The sequence below is a fragment of the Diprion similis genome, chromosome 13, assembly GCF_021155765.1.
Source record: "Diprion similis isolate iyDipSimi1 chromosome 13, iyDipSimi1.1, whole genome shotgun sequence".
Classification (NCBI taxonomy): Eukaryota; Metazoa; Arthropoda; class Insecta; order Hymenoptera; family Diprionidae; genus Diprion; species Diprion similis.
Window position 1 is genome coordinate 6,723,190 of NC_060117.1, and position 22,998 is coordinate 6,746,187.

Below are 22,998 nucleotides of genomic sequence, written 5' to 3' on the forward strand. Positions count from 1 at the left end.
AATCCGGATTCCGGTTGTGACCAGCCTCCGACGAAGCTGAGTCTTTGAAGGGACTCCTGCAGGAGAAGGATTCGGAAAACGGAGGTCATAAGAGGTGGGGAAATCGAGAGACGGAGAGAGGGAAAATTGAGAACAACCACTCACTCGTCCTTCTCCACCTCCAGATGAGAGGACCTATTACTTACCGCCACTTATCTACACTCCCGCGTCAACGCTTCAGACGTCATTGCGGCTGCCCCAAAAGCTGGCGACGTAGAGTCACTCGATTTTTCCGGTTTGTGGATTTGGCAGCTCTTCATTCCACTTCGCCGAGAGTGTTTCTGATTTCTGTTAATCAGATAAACAGCCGAGAAGAGCACCCTGAGCATTTCAAGCTGCGACTATCCGGCTAAAGAGAATAAGGACGAGATTACCTCACTTCTTATGCAAATTCAAGCATCGCATTCTTCTGTTCCGAAATAAACTTTTCAACCTGTCGAGCTTGTGGATTTAATCGTCAGCTTGATTTTCCCTCGAAGTATTTCGTTAAATTATTTTTATTAAGGACTTGAAGGGCATACCTTCGAAGCTTGAACTATGGTGTACCGACTTCCGGAATCACGTAAGCCGGCTTAGCGAGAAAAAGCACATCCCATTCATTCGACAATATTTTCCAATTACATACAACGTGAAAGCCACTTGAGAGATTGACGTATCACACATGTCTGACACATAGATATAAAATTTTTCAAATCAGTACCTGAGAAGAAAAATTCTTGGCTTTCAACAACATTATCAACCTTTGAAACGAGGTTATCTCAAAAGTCAAAAAAGTGAAACGAAGAAGAAGTCATAACCTCTCGTGGTATCGGTGTTCGTACAATGATGAGCTAGATGGCGTCCTATAGTAGGTGTGGGTGCATGACATTGATGGCTCACTGGAGGCACACCATAAACGTTTCAAGTGGTTTACAACCGGCCACCAAGAGATGTACGCTGCGAGATCCAATTCTAGATCACTCAAGCAAACATTAATCCTGTTTGTACTTGTGCGCGCGTACCAACCCAACTTGTTTACACTCCAACACATTGCTGTTTACGAGAAAGTGTGTTTGTTCAGGTGATGTAGAAAAATCACGGCAAGGAAAAAGTTAATGAAATGATAAATCCTCAACGGAATAACGATTACTTTCGAAGAGGGGTTCGAGCATTCCGTTCCATCCGTATAGTGTGAAACACAAAGCATGTATCTACGTGGTTACACTTCTGTGCCATACTTGACTCCTTCCTAACACAAACGTAGCAGACATAAATCACGCCACCCTCATTGGTTGACAGACTCTCGAGTAACGGATAAACCTCGACGGATGATGATGCATGCCTCTTCTTCGCCCGAACTATAACACTGTAACACTGACGCCACCCCCAGTCAAGCACTATCCGTATCACGTCACAACAAGGGTGCGTTCTTGCGGAAGAAGGTTGTAAGCCTTGTACTCTACTTGTGTACGGACACAATTTTATCGTCATCGAATTGGCCAGAGGTAACTTGACGCCACGTGTGGGAACAGATTAATGGGGGTAGTTTCTGGCCGGGAGATGGTAACCCGTGCAGAGACGTGAACTCGTAAAGGAAACATTTGTTACATCCCGTAAAGCAGCGTTGAATTATTAGGCATATACTTGTAGCAAATACGTTTTGTTACTTTGGCGCGTGATATTCAATCCGCGGTATAAAATCAAGGGTCAAAAGTTTGGATCTTCCTAGAATTGCTGATTCTACTGCCCCTATTTGATTTGAATTGAATACATTCTTTCAAACACACTCCAATTCCGACATGAGGTTGAAATGTGAATTGTACTGGAGGTGTGTGTTTAACACGCAGCTATGGAGTGATGGAATTTGTTTATTCTTAACTAACTTTACTTAATTAACCCAACTTTGCGATAAAGAAACAGTCGACTAATTTTTGTTCGTCAGTCAGAACTCACCCATCAAATGTGTAAACATGGAAATAATATGGTTTTCTTTACCAAAGTAGTAAATATCTATTGTGTTAATCCATCTAACATCAGGTCGTTTGTTGTGGCTTCAAGTACCTTCACGCACCTACGATTTAACACCATCTCAATTGAATTATCCCAGGTTAAACGAGCGTAAAAACTGCAGGATTATTGGAAAGGAGCTAGGGTATTAAGAAACTCAGAGAAAGAGAGAGAGAGCGAGAGAGAGAAAGGAGGGAAGGATTCTCCGAGATGCGTCTTCTCATAAAGTGACCCTTTCAATCTTTGGTCTAACGGCTTTTCTGACCCTACCTTTCCTCCAGTTTCTGCAGCTTCGGCCCGGAGGCAGTTCGTTCCAACGTCACGCAAGGCCAACTCCTCGCAAGGTATTTCCTCGGAACTTTACCCGGCAGTTGCCCAAACGGCGATCAATGCCTGCTATAGACCCCTAACTTCTGATGATCTAGCCCCCCCCCCCCCCCCCCCCCCCCCTAGATGAGCTGAAATTCATCCAAATCCTGAATCAACCGAAATCGAAACACCAATATCTGCTTAATCTTTTGTAGATCACGCTTTATGACGATATCAAGTTTGAAGTTGTCCACAACTTATTGCGGTCAATCATTTTTACCTGATTTCACAAACGGAGGAGGCTTATAATAATTATACTACGAAATTTACTGATGTACAGACTTTGTTCGACGAATATCGGCGTATTTACAGTGCAGAATCGCACGTGACCTGGTCAGTATCACGAGACAACGAAAACAACGAAAATTTTGCGCAAATTACTCGATTTTAAAACTGAAGTTAGCTCCTTTCGGCAAATATAGACGTGTTTTAAAATAATTCAAAATTATTTTGCTGACGAAAAAGCTTAGAGTGAAATAAAGTCCGACAATATCAGGTTTGTAGATAGATTCAACAATTTTGGCAGAAAATCCTCGATTGAATTTTTACGAATCGTTCACTTATGACCTGATATTCTGAATAGTTGGTTTATTGTGATCGAGGTTAAAGTTACTCTCTGCATCATCATTTTCCTAAATTCAATGAAACTTTTAGTCTAGTCGATATTTTGCTCAGTCAGAAGGTCGCATTGGTCCGAAAATAAATTCAGTTTGATGAAAGGTTAAGGTAGTATAATTTTCAAATATCAAATTAAAGGGATCAGTTACGCCGTTTGTGGAATCTGCTTTGTGGGGAAAAATCACTTTACACGTGGAATGTAAATTATCGAAATATTCAATTTTCGATTTGTTCTCATTGTGAATTTTGAATAATTTTTACATCAACTCAAAAATCGATCCATGAGGATTTCTTGATACTAACTTAAATTTCTTTCATAAAATCAATTCGACATTATTGGTTACCAACAGACGATAATATGCGCAGTGTTTTTACCCTCAGAGCGTTCAACCCATTTTTTGGCTAGAGTGGGAACGAAAGTGACTTCTTACATTTCAAACACTCGAATCAGCACGTAAGAAAAAACACATATTTAATGATGTTCGATGTACTACAGCATATTACAAGATGTAAAAAATCGGTGAGGTACACCTGAACGAGTTCTATTCTCATCCAAAAGGATAACAGGATTCAGTGAAGGATTCTGGAGTTCAAAAACTAATTTGAACTAACTAAATTTCGAGTATCTTTACAGCTATGTGATCCGCTTCTTGTGACGAAGTGTAACGTCGTTTTACGAGCGTGTAAAATCGTTTTCGGATATCTGCAGAGAATGGTTCTGCGACTAGCGATGTAAGCAATTTCACAAAGTATAAGTACCCGGTTCAGAATCTCTGTGAAGCGATTTAGCTACTCTCGATTCCGTTTACACACTGCACGCGCAGCCAATCCAGACTCCAAAATCCGGACGAGAGATTTCGTGATTCTCTTATCCCCACCCTGACCTCTGACCCGGAACTACGTCCTCTTTGAAGGCGACGGAGCGATGAATCGCAGAGATCATTCGAAGACGAGTTTTTATCGGCACCATCTCCGAAAAGCTTGCAAAGCTCGCGGCAAGCATAATCCTGACCAGATTTTTAATCGGATTTGAATCCCTCTATTTCTTTTCACAGTCTTATCTTGACGCAGCATTCGCTTGTATAGGTTCACATACACATATATACCTACATAATATAATATATAACAGTACTTCTACGTGAACCTTGGCTGGTACGTACACAGTTTCAGGAATTGCTAGCGGGGGATATTGACATTTATCTCACGTTTTCACCCGAAGTAGGAAACTGATTGATATCGTAGATATATATATAAGTCTTGCCTTGATTGTGACTATTCAAGATACGATCCAATCCGCAGACGGAATTGGATAAGTTAACTGGACTGAAAAATTTTTCTCATCCATTTGCTTGGACTCAGACGTTTGAAATTAAGTAGGTACGGTACAAAATTACGGTTGGTTTAATAACCTGGTTTTAAGTGTGATCATATGCACTCATAAACTGTAATTGAAATTACAAATCATCATTTTTCTTTGGAGTAAAAATTAACGCCATTGGAATATTTGACGAGTTCTATAAATATTCGTGCAAACAACTTCAACATAATAATAAATAATTTTCACCATACTTCAGTAATATTTGCTCTTTTAAAACTAGAATCTGATTCTTGACTAGTGAAAGAAATTTCAAACTACAGAACTGATTAATTTCTTTTTTTAGAAAAATTCTATCACGCTAGATTACTAATGGACTCTTAAGGTAATTTATTATGCTTGAAGATAAATTTCATCAACTCAGTATTATCCGTATTCAGTCGATAAATGTTTCAAAAACAAAAAACTGTGGTTTAATCGATTTGATCTTTCATCAAAAAGGAAATATTCTTTTTTGGCAAATAAAGCATCATCTTGAGGAATCAAATTTGAATAAAATTACGAACGAATTGAAGAAATTAGATCAACTGGATTCACAGAAAAAATTGCGAATTATTATGGAACTTGGATTTGGACCAATTTTTAATTTTTTCATAAGTCAAAGGATGATACTTATCATCAAAAATGGCACTAAACACATTTTCAGCCATCATTCTTGCGTTGAAAATAAATAATTCTGCATATATGTGTTCGACGTTTTGGCGCCAGCTGCAACATTTTCGAAAACCTTCCTCACGTGACTCGCAATATTTCCGGAAGTTTGTTGCACAGCCTTTGATAATAACCGATATAAGTGACACTTGACTCAGTCGGTAAAGACTAATCAGAGTTTTCTCTTAACGAAGTATCTTTTTTTGATAACCACCCTCACGTGACTCGCAATATTTCCGGAAGTATGTTGCACAGCCTCTGTTAATAACACATATAAGTGACACTTGACTCAGTCGGTAAAGACTAATGAGAGTTTTCTTTTAACGAAGTATCTTTTTTTGAAAACCTCCCTCACGTGACTCGCAATATTTCCGGACCAAAGACACACAGGCTGTCATAATAACCATTACAAGTAACACTGGACTCAGTCGGTAAACACTGATCACAGTTTCCTCTAAATAAAATATCTTTTTTTGAAAACCCTGCTCACGTGATCCGTCCAATACCTTTTCCAGGTCAGACATTCACTCCGAATATATGAAGACGAGGATTGTACGAACGGATGCGCAACGATGAATGGAAATGAAAAATTTCGAGTGTGTCACTGGCTAAACGTATGACCTTCCTCGGTGTATTTTCGAACGAGAATACACGAAAATGCACTTTGAGACGTTGCCAGTAGCGTCGAGGTGACGACCGACGATCCGTCGGTTGCCGGCAGTAGGAGTACCGTTGTATACTGTATACGGTTAGCCATCGAGCCAAACAAAATTTGCTATTCTACGACTGGATTAACCTAGAAAACGCGTCTGCCTCGTTGCCTTAGACGCTGCGCAAGCTGGCCTCTTTTTTCGCTGGATCCCAAACCCCCGTAGCTTTGGCTTGTCTCCTCGGCTATTCTGTAGTTTTCAAGAAAATAATAGAAATATGTTTTCAGTCGGACAAAACTCTTCGAGGCTCCGGCGCCCCGTGGTCGCCTCTAGGTCATGCGCCTGACCTCACCAGGACATAAAAACAGTCTCAACCCTGTAACTGCTGAATCATGTTTCCTACATTTCGGACTACTATTGCACTAAATTTTCCGAGGGTAGAAGTGGGATTTTATATCTTGTGTAACCCATCTCGCCCGGTGACTGTTGAATGAAAAATGCATCAAGTACCGAACCTTCACGTCACTCGATACGCCACGTCGATACGCACGTGATGTTCGAATTTCTTCATCTCTCGGTCTTACGGCAGTTTTCTTCTGGCATGGAAAATCAGAAATCATTTCTGACTATTAGACTTAATTATTATGAAGAAATTTATCCTTCGGAACGGCTTTTGATCCTGGAACATTTTTCAGTTACGATCTTCAAAGTGTTTTCAAATCCTCTCAAATCATGAACAATGTGGACAAAGATAAATGTGGTGTGTATCAGTCACGTCACTCGAATTAAATAAGTATCAATTCCCATTAATTCATGGAGGATTATACGTAGAGATGGTCTAGGAAGGTTCTGGGCATGCGAACAATGATCAACTAAGATTAGAACAGTGTATGCATTGTGTAGTTGTTAAATACTTTGTGCAAATACGAAACTACAGCTTTAGATATCGATGGAATATATAGTAAAGTACTTATCCACCTGTTCAAATGTAGGTACATTTCAACGATTTGATTGGAAAGTCTGTAATCAACTCGTTTCAAATGGAGTAAATTGCACTTTAGATGCTGTTGTCAACAAAATCTGTGAAAACTCATTGAAGCACGATTCAGCATTAAATTTAGGCACATCTTGCGTTGAATTTCGTAAAAACACAAGACGAGAAAACAAACTATCATCATATTTGTCACATCTATCAAAAATATACTTCTTTGCATATGAGAAGATATTCTCCAAATTTGATTTTAACACTTAGATAGCGAGAATCTGAGGAATTTCGAAAAATCTTTTTTTCTAAAAGAAAAGTGATCCAAAATCCAGAACATTGCACCAAATTAGGATCAAACGTTGGCAGGTAAATGACCTTAGGGTTAAGGAAGTGTGTTGTAGGTGTCGAGTAAGTCGTGATTACAATACACATGTGTTTACCACTTCGTAGCGAAAAAATATTGGAAAATAAATTCCAATTGAATTTGCGACGAAGCAGCATTGCAGAATTTTTACGAGAGATAACGGACATGGTAAGCAAAATGAAATTACACAGGATACGATCAGTCTCTGCTGACGCGGCAAAGCGTACGTACCTATATACATATGCATACGCGAAGCGTTTCCCGAATAGCCGAAATTGCCGTAGGGAGGGAAAACGGGAAACGTGAGCGTTGACTGATTCCTCTTACAAAGAAACAAATTGGATCTGCGTAGTTGGTGTTCATGTTTGCGGTCCACAGACGGGGGGGGGCTTTGTCGCGGTGTGGTCAACGCAACATTGCGAGCTTGGACGGGTGTCACTATGGGTACCCTGGCCGATGTCGACCCTTTCAGCGATCGCTGATCCCTTCTCAGCGTTGACGCGTAAATTCATCACTTCGTGATGCCGCTTCACTGTTGTGCAAGTGAGGCTTTTGCCCACTTTCCGTTATGCCGTTACAAACGTTTATCCGCCACTTTGATGCCGGTTTGTCGCAGTTAACCTGCGGGGTGTGTCGAGGTGGTCCAGTAGCCGCTTGATCCTCAAGTAGATCTTCATGATTTATCCACACAACAGGAATGCCCGGAACTTCATGATTTATTATTATACTCTCAAAATTATGAACGCGTGATTTCATCGTCAATTTCAAATGAAGATCGGACTGTCATTTTCAATATTTTGAATCTTTTGAAATTAATATTCAATGATAGCCAGACAAGTTATTATGTAAGGCACAAATGATCTCCAAGCATCTTGAGTTGTAACAATATATATGTTAGGGTGGCGCAAAAAAATAGAATATTTTTTTTTTTTTTGAGTCCCGTGTGACAAAATGTTAGTTTTTGATGTTTTAAGAGCCCACTCCTAAAGACAGTTCAAACAAAAATTTTTAAGAGGTCGCTCCACATTTTTTACAACGTCAGAATTCGTCAAAAATCGATTTTTTTTTTTTTTAATTTCTTCTCGTTACGGTATAATTTTATAGACAAAAAAAATAAGTTTTCGAAAGTTTCAGTTAAAAATTTGAATTTTGAAAGGTCGCTCATAATTTTTTTTCAATTTTTTGGTGCATTTCTTTAGATCTTTTCGAGCGAACTTTTAATATTCATATTAAAATTTCATAAATTTGTTTCTTTAATTTAATAAGAAAGAATCGATAACAATACACCACGAAATGAATTAAAAATCAAACAAAATACTGAAAATATAATTTTTTTTATTTAATTTTAGACGATTTTTGACATTTTAAAAAATTTGGAGCGACCTCTTAAAATTTTTTTTTTTTGAGCTGTCCTTTGAAGTGGGCTTTTCAAACATCAAAAACTGACATTTTGTCACACGAGACTGAAAAAAAAAAAATACATATATATACATATATATATGTGGTAGCGATACTACCATCGTGAGTACTCATCCCTTCAACCCTGAGTTCAGAGCGCACAACAATTTGGTAGCGCAAGAGCCGATGCGCATCGTACGCGGACCGAATCACGTCTGATTTATTCGACTGATAACAGCTCGCTTTTATTCCCTGAAACTACTAGCGCCATCTGTCAGCCCGTAATGGTTTGCCGAATCAATCTAGTGTATGTCCGTATATTCGTAATGAGGTTATGTGACAGTCAGTGCCTGAGGCTTCTTATCTCACTATCGCGCCCTCATATATTTATATTTAGATAACTTGGAAAAGTTTTAACTGCATGACACAGTTCTAGTCGGGTGAAAAATCGAACTTTGTACAGATAGTAACAAAGTTCTGGTCGGATCCTAATTTATACAAAATACTCGAGGAAGACGAACGACCCAAATACGTACTGACGCCGAACGAATGTTGAGGCCTGCAAAGACATCCGATAACAGATAGAAATACCGGGTGTTTCTTATTTAATCCCACAGTATGTTGGATTACCTATCACTGAGCGAAACAAACATCGGTAATAACCAAGTCATAATTGCTTTAATCGAGTCAATTCATATAGTCACTTCAAGTTGACTCTGCATAGGTTATAAAGAACGAAACAACTGCCTGCCAAAAACCATACAATTTTGAAACATTGAGTAGTTCCATATCACTCGCGATGACGTTAAACTACCGATAACTTGGTATTACTATATTATCGATATTTGTTCCCCTCGGTGGTAGGCAACACAACATACCGCAGCGATTACTATATCAGATAAGCAATCTCGTAAACGTTCAAACTATATAAATAGTCACCAAGTTAATGGAATGTATTGGTGGGTCAAGTTGTCGATGACACTTGAAAATTTCGTCACGTACTTAATACCTACATTAGACCTGTCCTTAAGAAGGGCAAAATTGAATTTTAATGGTCTTACCCCCCAAATTGGTTCATAATAATTAAAAAAAAGTGCCAGGATTTAAAAAAATTTTTCCCTTTATATTTAGAAAAGCATTGATTTTTCGTGATTTTTAATCTTTTTTTTACCGCTGCCATAATTATCAGCTAAAAAATCTTAAATTCTCAGAAAATGTTGACAGTTATGTTACCTTTTTGTCGAATTTTTTGGAAATCGATACAAGCATTTTTGGACTAGATCAATCACATCTTTATTCTCTAAAAGTTGGAATCAGTTCAATCTATGTACGACGTCTGATCATCGATTTATGGGTATCAATATATAGTTTCGCAATATCGAACGATGAATCGTCACGTGAGTTAGGATCATAAGTGGTAAAGCATTTGGTACTGTATTGGTATTTTTTTTTTTTTTTTTTCTTGCGTTAAAATAAAAATTGCTTCACACAGCGGAGTTGTTTCTTCTTCATGAGTGACAAAAAACCATTCTATGTTAGTTTTGCTTATACTCAAGTAGATGGAATGTATTCGGAATTTTTAACCTTCGTGGACAATTCGCAGAAATGGAGAAGACAACCTTGGGCTTTCAGTTCTATGCATACCTAATCCCTAAGTGATATGAAAGAAGGACGCCAAGGGACAAAACTTTTCGCTTGAGTACTGGCACGACACAAGGTACATAAAAATGATGAATTTTTGTACGAACACCGTAGGACTATTCGTACAGACGGAATGTTGTGATATATATTATTTTTTCTTCTGCTGCGGATATTTTTATTTATAGGAACGAGAAGCGCATTCCAACAAACTATTTAAGATCTGGGATAAACAAATGGTTCGAGTCATAATTAACCAGAAAAAAATTGCGAGAATCGTTTTTGACACATGAGACTAAATATATTGATTCGTAATTCGTTGCTCGTATTTATTATTATTATAATTATACCTCAACATGATTTACTCATTCGACACAATTATGGCTTGCAAGTATCGTTTGCAAACACATTAATGCTATTTATCACTGTTCAGAATCCAACTGCTATTTACACACTATCTACATCATTCTGACCACACATTTGTCCCCGAACGCTCATATATCGGCTCTACTAATAACTAATTCGGTCTTTTATTGATGGGAGTGATCGACATTTTCTGTGTGTCGTGTTCGGATTTCTGTACAAAATGTTTGCCTTTCCCAAACAGCTATTGGTTTAACGTAAATCCATTAAACTAGCTAATTTTTTTTCAGATATCATTGCTTTTTAAAGGAAAATTTTGCATCCCGGTAATTTAATAGGATGAAAAGTTGTGCGTGCTGTGAGGAAATTTTAGAAATTGATGTAATTTGTTTCGAACTTAATTGTGACGTCTTTCACTGCAGGTTTCCATCATTTTTACTAGATTAGTGGATAGAAAAATTGAAGAGTTTTGACTGCACTTTGACGAAAATTTAATTACTTTTTTGCATCTTACACTTTCTCAGGCTGGAAAAACTAACTTTTGGATTTCACGAAATATCGAAAAGATGAAGGCGGGATTCTCTGTGTCGTTCTACGTTTTGTAATTGTATTAATTTAATTTCATAACAGAGTTGGGCAAACCACCTGGATTTAAAGTTTCATGCAAAGGGCGGTGAATGATTTTAGATATTATTTGAAACGGTGGTGGTTGAAAAATTGAGCATTGAGATGAGTCCTCATAATTATGAGTCGTATTTTCAGAACCCAAATGGGTTTTGTCAATAATATTTGCCTTGCCTCTGGAAGTTATAGCGCAGGTGACAGGTCTTTTTTTTAAACTTTAATCAACGAGTCTTTACATTTGCGTTATTTATGGAAATCGATAAAATAACTTTTACCTTTTTTACCATTTAACATTAGAACTAAGGGATCAATCAAAGTGGCTGGTTTTAAGTGTCGTTAACGAATTGTTATTTAAATATTAGATTGTCAGGATTGTTCCAACGTTTCTATCTATTCGTATAAGCTCAAGTATTAACGTAAATGAAAATCAATTCTAACTGAAGGATCTCGAAAATCAAAGATCCTCGGTCTTCGAGTCGTTATCTCTTAATGCCACCTTTGATCGCAAATGTTGAGTACTCTCGGTGAGAGTTCAAAACTTGCAATTACTCTGTCCTTTATACCTCCTTACAATTAGCATTATGTTTCATGCCTCTTTGACTGTATTATACCAATTAGGAAAAGCTACTCACTTTGTGCTTACAAATACGTACAAACACCTGATATAAATTTGACTAAGCGTACCAAGACTCAAAGCAGTGTACTGAAACGTATTTAAGTATCATTATCCCGTTCCAACACCTGCATTATGAATTCATCGAATATATTGAAAAAAAAAAACCCAAAATTACTCACGCACGTATAAAAATGCCTCAGTATCTGTACAAGCTTGTTCGCGGATTTACATGATAATCCATGAGTGGTAGGACCTTATGAACTGTGGGCACTGGAGGCTTCTGATTATCCTGGTTCTTAGCACGTTTGAAGGACTCAGCTGTCTCACCACTTGCTTCTGAATCACGAAATATGTGGCCAATTAAGCCAATGGTTAGGTGGTACAGCAGTTCCACAAAACTGAGTATAGAACCTCCCAAAAATAGGCCAAAGACTCCGCCAAATGACACTAAATAGAATTTATAATATTATTACCAATCAAGATGGTGTCATTCAAGATGTCTATAGTCTAAAGTGACTACACTGTCTTAACGATGTCATGAATACTTGATGGTGAAATTAAAATCGAAATTTTTCACTTCCAACGGGATTATCACATTCTTGGAATTACAAGAAGTAATTTCTGCTAATGTCCATGCATCTAAATCTTTGGATGGTTTGTATACGCGAATTACTTACCAAGTAGGTCTAGTTGGGTGTAGACAACATCCATTCTGTATCGTATCATCGAGGTTGACTCGTAGTGAACATCGATGAAGATTGTGTTGGAAGCTATGGATTCTCTCAATTTTGTATGCGTGACTTGGTACTGGTAGTTGTACCCTTCGCATTCCGGAGGGCAGCTGCAGTTCATCCCAATGGTATTATTAGCGAAGTAGGCGTTGTTTTCTAAAATATAGTTGTTGAATACACCTGAGAAAAGAAACGTAGGGACGAGTACTTGTCAAATGTCTAAGGTTCCAGTGTCGAGACCAGTTCCATAGTCGATTTTTCAAATAATTCAACAACACTCTACCGTTCTTTCTTGCCAGGCACAGAAGATCGTCCAAAACGCAGGCTCGTTCTGTACCTGCGAAAACAATTCCAGTGATGAAACGTGTGCCTGGATCTGTGGTCAACAGCGTAAATTGAACAAGTTGAATACCTGACGGCATCAGGAAAAGCGGATTGCATCCGCAGTGTTTGATGGCTGAATCACGTCGACACATGGTCAGACAGAAGTTTTGATTATATTCCATTTTGCCGTTGAGGTTGCAACTGAGTTTCGTTTTATCCAGCTGAAGGATCCTCTCGGTGGCATAAATAGACGGGCATGAGACCCCGATGCTTGAAAACGTTCCGAGTCCTGAATTTCTCCCACTGCTTGGCCAGGACTTTGGATGACCCACAAAGACCGTAACTTCTATAGCTTTGTCTGAAATTATTGTCGGGCTTCGCTAATGTATAAAGCTCACGATGTTTCCGTTTGCTACAATCTGAGTGTCAGTGTCCAATTCGCCAAATTTGAGAGTGATATAAACTAGCTCCTCATGTAGCAATGGTTGAGAGTGTAACTTTTTACTAGTCACAAACTATTCAAGACGATTACTATTATTGCTGGAAATAGTTGTGATAAGTATATAAATTGCCGCCATATTTACAGCTCTAATGAAGTTTTGTCCCAACTTCTTTTCTACTAAAAGATGATAACGATGGAGAATCAACTTCCTTCACTATCGGTCTTGGCCTCATCCATTGGATGAAATTACTTATAAATGGAGATGGAGACTGAATTTGCAAATGCATGATTAATAACTTCACTCAGATCATAAGTAAATGCACCTGTATTTGGAGGCTGAGACGATTTATTTAGGCTGACTACAAGCCGGATACCACTCCAATCACCCATCGTATTACTTCGTCTTGGCCTCAGCTCCTGAGAGTACGTCTTGTGATCGAAATCCGCAGTTTCGGAATTGAATGAGTAGCAGAAACCGTACTCGGTCCTCTGTGGCTCGAATATTTCGCAGCAATTTCTGTACGAAGCACGCCACCAGCAGGCACTCAAAAATTCGTCGCAGGTCGGTGCAACAGTTTGAAGAAAACTTGTCAAGTTCTTACCTACATTACATCAATTTTATTCATTATATGCAACGATTGTGTGTTGGATTCGAAATTTCAGAATCACCGATTCATATCATGTTTAAATTACAGTATCAAACGAATTCATTTGTAGTTTGTAAGCCTTCAAAGTGTTTTTATTATTGTAGTTTGGATTCAATTTTTTTTTTTTTTTTTTTTTTTTAGAAACGATTAGTTAAAACATAGACACATCAATAATTGCAGACGATTCAAAGACCGCCTGAATACTTACAATGGTAGCATGGATGCATTCCAATCACCGAATCAATTGTGTCCATCTTTATAACATTCTGTATTCAATAATTTGACTTTTGTTTCATCAATTAAGCAAGTTCGACATTGAATAAGTTTTTGACAAAAGTGTGAGTACTTGGCACGTCTGATTTCAGTTTCGATTTAAGCGTTTGTGTAGATAAAAAAATTCTGTACCATTCATAGCCAAAACCATAAATATACACATTACACGTATAGTGAATATGGCCACAGCTGGTATTAAAATTGAGGACAAAAACAAGAAAAAAAATATACAATATTAAAAGGATGCTATACAGTCTGTCTTTACCGACCGAGTAAAGTGTCACTTATTTTCATTATTGTATCAAAGACTAGGATGTAACTTGTTTTGACTTTTATCAAAGCCTTTGATTAGTTAGTCTCTACCTATCGAGTAAACTGTGATCAGGGATATTGAAATGAAAACTGTTATATGTAAGTGATATTTAAGTAACATTCTATGCGGTCGGTAAAAACTGACTATACGGTGTTTCCGAGTAAACACAGTATGTTGGGTTGCCTATCACCAAGGGGAACAAATATCGGTAAAACAGACCTACTGAGCCATAATCAGTCTAGTTAAGTCAAGTCAGATAATCACTTTGACGTAATTTGGTTATAAATAACGACACAACTGCTTCGCCAAATCCACACAACTCACTTGTTTACTCATAAATACCCTGTAAAGTCAGTATTTTTCAAAAATTATATACCCACCTAACAACGTACCGCTGAACACTTCGAGTGACCGATTTTCGAGGAATTGTAAGTTGTCAAAATCGCCGAAGGTCATGGTTGAGAGTCTGGTTACCAGGTCGCGGTACGTTCGAACGGCTTCCAGGTCATGCACAGGGACTATATCTTTTTCCATTTCGAGTGCTTTCTGCCAGTTCACTCGATTGCTCGGGCACAAAGTGACGCTGGGAAATGGAAGTTCTGACACTGGGTAATGCGTCGTTTCAACCACTGTAGAGGTTTGGGCTGCCTGAAGGAAGAAACGCATTTCTATCAGAAACTACCTATTGGAGAAATCGAGGCAAAAGGCATTTGCTCCGCTGGGTAAATAATTTTTTTCTGGACTTTGTCCATGCTATTCAGTCTCAGTAAGAGACAGCTGCTGATAATAACATCTATGCACTTATATAAATTTAAATGCAAGTGTCGAAGCAGCTTTTAATTTTGAGGAGCCTCATCTCAAGACGAGAGTGAATTGCTGGATTGCATATTCAAACGAAAGAGTTATCACCTGGAATCTACTAGATAATTTTGAGATGACTACGACGGTGCATATAAGAAAGAAAGTGAAAAGAATTGTCCAGATGAGACGTTCGATCCAATGTGCGCCTGGCTCAACTATGTATCTCAACCCGTGAAGGCTGCCTTTGGTGCAGTAGTTCTTCAGGAAATTGAATAGACATTTCAGTGGTTTCAGTTTCCGTTCTTGTGACGTTCTTTGTTTGTGCTGCAGCCAGTTGTTAGACCGCTTCGTTCTTGACGATATATTTCTGCGAACAATTGCACTTCCAGTCAAAATTCAATCAGGGGAAGTAAACGTCTCGAAAAAAAAAAAATAAATTAAAAAAAATGGCAGTATACAAAAGTCTCACCACCTTTTGTTACCTCGATAAATATCTTCTATTTGAGATAAATTTTTCATTTTTATTATAACATTCGAACAAAGATGTGTGAATTGATAATTTTTTTGCAAAACGGCGAACACATTTGTTCAAGATATTTGTAGGTTTATTCGAAACCAAGTGAATATAAATAGTTCGTTTCATTCTAGTGTCTTATAAATCGCGCTGAATTAAGTGGGTGTATAAATTGTATAAATTATTATATTTTTCTTTTTGTACTAGAATGTCGTTAGCTTGCAGAAGTATTTACTGATTAAATTATTTAATTAATTAGACGCCGAGAGTGAGTGCCACATCGGCCACAAGGGGAATTACAAGTCGAATGCCTGATTTTCTCGTCGAAGAACATTACTGGCAGCAGCAGCTGCTAGCATTTGATTTTGAAGTAATCGAAGAACGTTCGGTATAATAAACGAAGTTACGAAGTGAAATGTATAACGCGAGGTGATGAAGAAAGAAAAATAATTGTAAGTCAAGTTCACCCCACCTTGTGCTTTTGCTCGCCATCTAACCTCAGCTGAAAATTATTGAACTGGGGAAAGTCGGCTGATTGGGTTATAAAATATGCGATTCCACTTTATCCAATAACTGGGCACTTAGAGAGGTGCGTGAAAAACGAACCGTGCCTTCGAATCGCCTTGATTACTGGATGGTGTTCGGCGTTACACTGAAAGACAAAAGCTACTCTTTCCTTGCCCTGACTCGCGAATTTTTCTATCACAGAATCAGTCCAAACAAATACCAGTCTAATCCGTATGAGAATCGAGTACACAGTCAAGAATTGAGCTAATAAACGTAATTTATTTGATGGGTTGAGTATTTATTTTCCGTGGGCGACCTCACGCACGATATTTATCGCAAACGTACCCATCGCGTTATTTTGTGTAATTTTATCATCAGTAAAATCTTTAAAGAGGAAAAATTTCGTTTGCCGTGTTGTTACCGCAGGAAATCCAAGTTTTTAAGGTCTTATAAAAATATCATGTTTACCAATCGAATGCATCGAAATCAACTGTTATTTGCAAGTAGTGTGAGTTACGATTTTTTAGTCAACGACTAAAGGTCTGGCGTCAGAAATGGTGGATCAATGACATTCGGACTCAGGGAAAAACCCTTGGTTGTTACTTCATTCATAGAATTGTCAAGTTTCTCGAGCCTGTTTTGAATTCCTAAAACCTCGAGGCAATATGGGCGAAGTGATTTTCTACGGAGGCCTGAAATCTTGACTTTATTTCTGCAAATAAAATCTGCACATAGCTCAACACAAATACGTTCATCCTTGACGGTAAAAAATGCAAAGGAAGAATAGTTTGCATCTTTGGTGGATGAAAAACTAGCATTTTGTCACATTCGTGTTTTGAAGCAATAGATTAGGATAGAAATCTCATCTGCAGTTATCATTTGCCGAAAAAACTATTCGTGTCTTTTGAAGAGGATGGAAATAGTTACCGTTAACCGGTACTTGTTATTCTCGATAAAAGTTTTTTGAATATGATCTTACAATACCGGGACCATCTCTAGAAACTAAACAGGAACTGCACATGCGCCAAATGATTCAATTTCATTGGCCAGCGAAATTGCCCCGCGGAGTAATTTTCGTCAGCTAACCAAGGCGACCAACGTACACGAAATGTGACAAGGCTCTGAATATCTCGCGCGTAAAGTAGCGTATTGAGGTTAGGTTGTTATTTATTCCTACTTATCGTGAATTTTCTAAGAAAAGTGTCATTCAGCAATACCGTAGTTGATATTAGCAGATATTTAATCGACACAATAAAGGCGTCAATGGAGAAACAAATATCAAAAGCTACAGAAATTGGATCAGTTATTTATTGAAAGAAGAAAACTGAAATTAAATGTGGAACGTCATCAACGAGTGGGAGTCTAGACAAACTGAGGCAGGTAAGTAAAAATATTGTTTATTTCAAACAGATTCTTTATTTACATAAAATTAAAAATAAATGGATTGTTGAAACCCAGTAGAGGGTTGCTCCAGAGTAAATTTGTTACAGTGCAGTGCTCCGGAAGCCAGTAATCAGTGCCAATGAACATGAAATATTAAAATAAAATCAGTAACAAGGAATAAAAGAAATAGTGTATCTTGAAACACAAAGCTTAGGAGTACAAAAAGTAGCAATTCGTTTTTCTGTCGCAATTTATTGAAAATTAGTGGTATTCAAAACAATTAGAAGCTCTTGTCTGATGATAATATCTTTTAATATTTTCAGGTGGGAAACAAACATCATCGAAGCGAGACTAAAGTTGTCAGGCGTTGAAGCGTGTAAGTAAATTTCTGATACTATGATATTTGCATATTACAATATTTTCACATGTATTCAATGATAAAATTCGTTTGTTCTGACAGACTTGAAGTTTCAAGTTTGGATAATAGGATGACAATCATACCTTACCTGATGGTCAAAACGTTTTGGTGGCTAGGACCCTAGTTTCTCGATTGGTGCCACCGTTCCAACCATCGAACCTGGTTGTTCCGTTGTTCCATTAGACAACAGGTATCCGAAGGAATTTCTTCTGGTCATCGCCACCTTCTGAACATCAGTCGTGGCAAAATTGAAGAGCACGACACACTACAGATCATGGTGTTTGAATATTCCATCATTTTAGATCTATCGAGCCAATAGTAAAAAGTTTGTTATTCAACAATTGCTGCTAACTAATTTTACAGAGCAATCATTCCGTGCACCATTGTAATCCAAGCAGTATTATTGGCCCGCATTATTTTTCAAATTTTATTTTCGGCAGTTTTGATATTTTATTTTTCACTCTCTTGGTATTCAATTCAGATGAATAGTGTTTCAAGTGTTAAATCAGATTCCAAGGATGAATTTTGATGTGTAAACTGAACCAATCTCAATCTAAAAATGTTGGATAACTTCAGTTGAAAATGTCTTTAAAATCAATATTAATCGACAGTATCATCTGACTAGCTAGTTGCAGCTATCATCCGTGCTTGAGCCTCGTTCAACCCCAGCAAGGTCTAAGGAATGCATTCACTTACTAGTACACGTTACAAATGATCACTTTGTCTACAATAGGACTTACTTGCTGGCTAACTTTTTTATGATGAATCTTTATCAGGGAGTCATCCGGTAACTTATTGAAAGCTTGAAACCAGATTCAATTTTATACTCTTACAATGGTCCTTCATTGAAACTGAGAGTTTGTGAATCTCCATTTATTACAATTAATTCTGCATCCCATGTTAACACTGTTCGAAACAAAAAATCTCATCCTAAGATTGGAAATGGAATCTGCAATGCAAAAGTTATCTAGTGGCACAAGTTAAAAACAAAGAACCTTATAACGGTTTCTGCGACAGAGGGATTCCTTCCGGATATTCATGTTACTGGATGATGTTCGGAGCACTATGAACAAGATATTGTATTGGATTTAGGTTTAAGTAAATATTTTCATGAACTTCAGTGAAAATTAGATATTCATTTGTTTCAAAGGAACAAGGGGTACAATGTTGAATCCGATAAGTCAATATTTTCATATGAATGTTCTGAACATTACTCTAAAACATGATTATCCTTAAAGTTAATTACTGAGGCACATTTTGAAAATGTTGATTTTTAACTTGTGTCACAGAATGTTTCTGAGTTTTACTCTTCGGATTAGATTTCTTGAGATTAGATTTGAAATTGAAAGAAACCGTAAGATCTACAACTTCCTTTTCCAACCAACAAAAGTGGCCGATGATCTCTGCATGTGTCACGAATTGAATGGGAAGAGAAGACATCAGCTAACAGCAGAGATGCTATTATTTTGGCTGTATTTTCTGTTGAAAGAAAAAAATTTCATTGTTATTCTTAATGTATGAAGTAATGAAAATGATTGAATAAATTGTCCCCACCTACCTGCTTCGTTTCTTCCAAGCACCCAACATTTGAACAGATTTCTTGTTTCAATCAAATAGGACGAATTTTCAAAGAGCATCAGCATTAAATTCCGACCGTTCTTTGAACAATCAATTTTCAATAACAAATGCTTCCCAAGCCTTTCCGAGTGACTATCTCAATGACTTGAGATTCTAACCTCAAAAATGCATGTGAACTACATCGCCGACAGAAACAGAGTTTGACAGCAGGGTCTCGGGGTGGCCAGACTGCACGGACGGCGGATTTAAATTCGCGCATGCGCAGTTCCTGTTTAGTTTCTAGAGATGGTCCCGGTATGTAAAGTAGCAGAACTTGGAAAAGGAATAAGCTGTCCAATTCTCAACCTTGCAGAAGTAAAATTTTATCCTTTTGCTGTCGGTCTTGGAATCAAAAGTTTTTTTTATCTTCTTTTTTTTTGTAGCATAGCACGTTTTATTCTCCATAAAACCCTTGGTACGATTTTCTCGATTAGTCGCAGTTGGTGAGAAATGACATGTAATGTCTCGTAGTTTTCAGTTTCATTTTTCATAAAATATGTTATCTACATATTTTATTTAACGACTTGTCTGAGGCATGCTATCACGTTAGGATCATGCACTATATCTATATTTTAGCGAACAAGGCTTGTACTTTTCAAAACGAGGCTCTGTAACATAATTTTTATACTAAAAAAGAAAGACAATGAAAGAAACGAGAATACTCAGCCAACTCATCCGACACACTTAGATGGGCGATTATCGAGTACATTTGAATACCGACCCAGTTTTGACATTTTCTTGCTACACTGAACATTAGGGTGGCGCAAAAAAACGGACTATTTTTTATTTTCGAGTCTTGTGTGGAAGAATGTTAGTTTTTGATGTTTTAAGAGCCCACTCCAAAGGACAGCTAAAAAAAAAATTTTAAGAGGTCACTTCAAATGTTTTTAAATGTCAAACGTCGTCAAAAAATTTAATTAAAAAAATTATATTTTCAGTATTTTGTTTGATTTTTAATTCATGTCGTGGTGTATTGTTATCGGTTTTTTTTTTACTAAATAAATGAAAAAAAAAATTTGTGAAATTTTAATATGAATATTAAAAGGTCGCTTGAAAAAATCTAACGTAATGCACTAACAAATTAAAAAAAATGATGAGCGACCTTTCAAAATTCAAATTTTGAACTGAAACTTTAGAAAACTTATTTTCTTTTGGTCCATAAAATTATACCGCAGCGAGTGAAAGAAAAAAAAAAAAAATTCGATTTCTGACGTTTTAAAAAATGTGGAGCGATCTCTTAAAAGTTTTTTTTGAGCTGTCCTTTGGAGTGGGCTCTTAAAACATCAAAAACTAACATTTCGTCACACGAGACTAAAAAAAAAAAAAGTTGTTTTTTTTGCGACACCCTACTGGACATGTGCTACTTACTACCGAGGCAGAGGAACAGAGTGACTACCAAGATATTTTGTAGCATATTATTATTCTCAGAAGCTGATTCGATCCATTCGTTCCTTTCAGTCGGATATCTCGTTTCAGCCACCGCTGATATGATTCGTATATTATTTGTTTTCATTTTTTGTTCCATACATACATGATTAAATGGCTCGTCAGAAGAAGAGGCGACAGGCGCCGAGAGAACAGGTGAGCAGTGAGCACTAAGAGGTTATTTTTTATTCGTCCCACATTCCAAGGGCTTTTAGACCTGGAACAAGTTCCCTTGCTTATACGCTTAGTTCAATATATCTTCCATACCCATATTTTCTGAGTATTGTTCAACCCTCCATTATCTTGAGTCAACATCGAGTATTCCATGCTCCATTAGAAAATGATATAAGGACTCGGAATCACCGTTCGCAAAGGAGCTTGAGAAGATCCGAACGTGGAAAAAAAGCCAAAATATTTTTCGAACTTTGAGCATAAAAAACGTATCAACCAAACATTGGCAGGTTCTCCATATGCCATACTGAGAAAAAAAGTCATCGAATCAACTAAATGTGTGTTCAATTCAAGATCTGTTGGCTTAAAAAAATTGAGTTGAAATCAACTAAATATTTTGCTAGACCATCGACTCGTTGTTATCCTTCAGAATTCACCAAAACATCATACCTAAACGATGCGATAGATTTCACATCTCAAAAGTCCGCCATGTGCATGTAAGACACGTGATCGCTAATCTGCGGCGTAGGGTCAAAAAATGGAGTGATGCACTTACCATCAGTCGATAAAGCGATCCAATTCGCTTGCACGCATGGTTGATTCTTGTACTCTTTGCCAAATCCCAAGCCGTACTCATTGTAACACGTCGATTTTTGTTGTCACGTGCTGAGCTCCTCGAAGCGATGCTTGGTCATGCACTGCGTGAGAGGTCCGGCAAATCACGACCACCCTGGTGTTTGTACAGTTGTGTGTGCAGTCCAGTGGGGGGCTACAACCCTCCATGTTGCACGAGTGTGACGCTCTGAGAAGAGTAGCTGCGAGGGCCGTTTGTGCAATCCGACCACGTGCGGTCTGTTTACACTTTTCCAGGGACTGTCAATAGTGAAAGTGCGATGGAGTAGTTCAGATATTGGGACTCTTCTTGGCACCGTCTTCAGCATTGGGTTCACTACTCACCCATACAGGCCACTGACCAATCTTGTTCCCCTTCTCCATTACGTTCGTTTGTTCAATGAGACTGAATAGAACCGTCAATGGCAGTCAGACCAGCTTTCAGTCTTCATTACAGTAGATTTCCAAGTATTTTGATGTTCTTCTCGATAACGCCATACAGTGACGCCATGTTTGTTTCTTCACACTTTCCAAATACTCATGTATAAGACAGGGTTAACCATGAATTTCACACACCCTTCACTGTTTTAGAGTGATGTGTGAACCCTGCATTGAATGTAAGTTATTTGTTGGTACTTCGCTCTGTATGGTCGTCTACAATAGTCTCGATCTCGCGGAATCTTTGATGGTTTAGGTTTTCTTATTGGTCTTGACACCATTTGCCGTAAGGGTGGTGTACTGATTTTCAGAAAATGTTTTAATTTCATTTTCCCTTAGCCTGTATTGGCTTTTCATTAACGCCGAGTACCAGTTAGAGTCCCTCAGGAAAATCCTTCACTTCCAACTCGCAGATGAACCAGATATTCGTGTTTAGTTTTACTTATACTTGTCTAGTCTCTTCAGTTCAGTCAGTACATTTCCTGGTCAGATTACAGTTCAAACTGAAGGGTGTCCTGAACTTTCACCAACCCAGGCGCACACTTGTCAAAATGTTGTGTATAATGACTGATAGTATGTGAGAAGTCAAAGCCCTATCGAGCACATGTCAACGACCGTCATCGAAAAGGTCAAGATCACGATAACGTCAAAACAAAAATAAAATATCGTATAGAACTCACCATAGCAGCTGTACCTAATAGGATAA

General features: G+C 37.8%; 1 protein-coding gene and 1 long non-coding RNA gene across 2 annotated transcripts; both read right to left on the reverse strand.

Annotated features, from left to right (window-relative positions):
- Nucleotides 1-2,837: 2,837 nt before the first annotated feature.
- On the reverse strand, nucleotides 2,838-9,559 carry LOC124413942. Its single transcript, XR_006929909.1, has 3 exons — nucleotides 9,438-9,559; nucleotides 4,151-4,156; nucleotides 2,838-2,847 (listed from the first exon to the last, which is right to left on the reverse strand). It is a non-coding gene; the product is annotated as an uncharacterized LOC124413942 (long non-coding RNA).
- Nucleotides 9,560-11,868: 2,309 nt separating this feature from the next.
- Nucleotides 11,869-22,238, reverse strand: LOC124413834 (pickpocket protein 19-like). The gene is made up of 9 exons (XM_046894621.1): nucleotides 22,200-22,238; nucleotides 21,910-22,115; nucleotides 15,316-15,574; nucleotides 14,787-15,054; nucleotides 13,497-13,775; nucleotides 12,820-13,089; nucleotides 12,691-12,744; nucleotides 12,354-12,587; nucleotides 11,869-12,123 (listed from the first exon to the last, which is right to left on the reverse strand). Exons 1-9 carry the CDS (start codon nucleotides 22,236-22,238, stop codon nucleotides 11,873-11,875), a joined length of 1,860 nt encoding a protein of 619 aa, XP_046750577.1. The 3' UTR covers nucleotides 11,869-11,872.
- Nucleotides 22,239-22,998: the final 760 nt, after the last annotated feature.

What these genes read in the sequence shown, in the direction of transcription:
- LOC124413834 (XM_046894621.1), bottom strand. Translation starts at nt 22,238, where the DNA reads ATGGAGAAGGGGAACAAGATTGGTCAGTGGCCTGTATGG. An exon ending in AATTATCTAGTAGATTCCAG is followed by an intron (nt 15,055 to 15,315) that starts GTGATAACTCTT and finishes TTCTTCCTTCAG; the next exon opens with GCAGCCCAAACCTCTACAGT. An exon ending in GCTTTTCCTGATGCCGTCAG is followed by an intron (nt 12,745 to 12,819) that starts GTATTCAACTTG and finishes TTGTTTTCGCAG; the next exon opens with GTACAGAACGAGCCTGCGTT.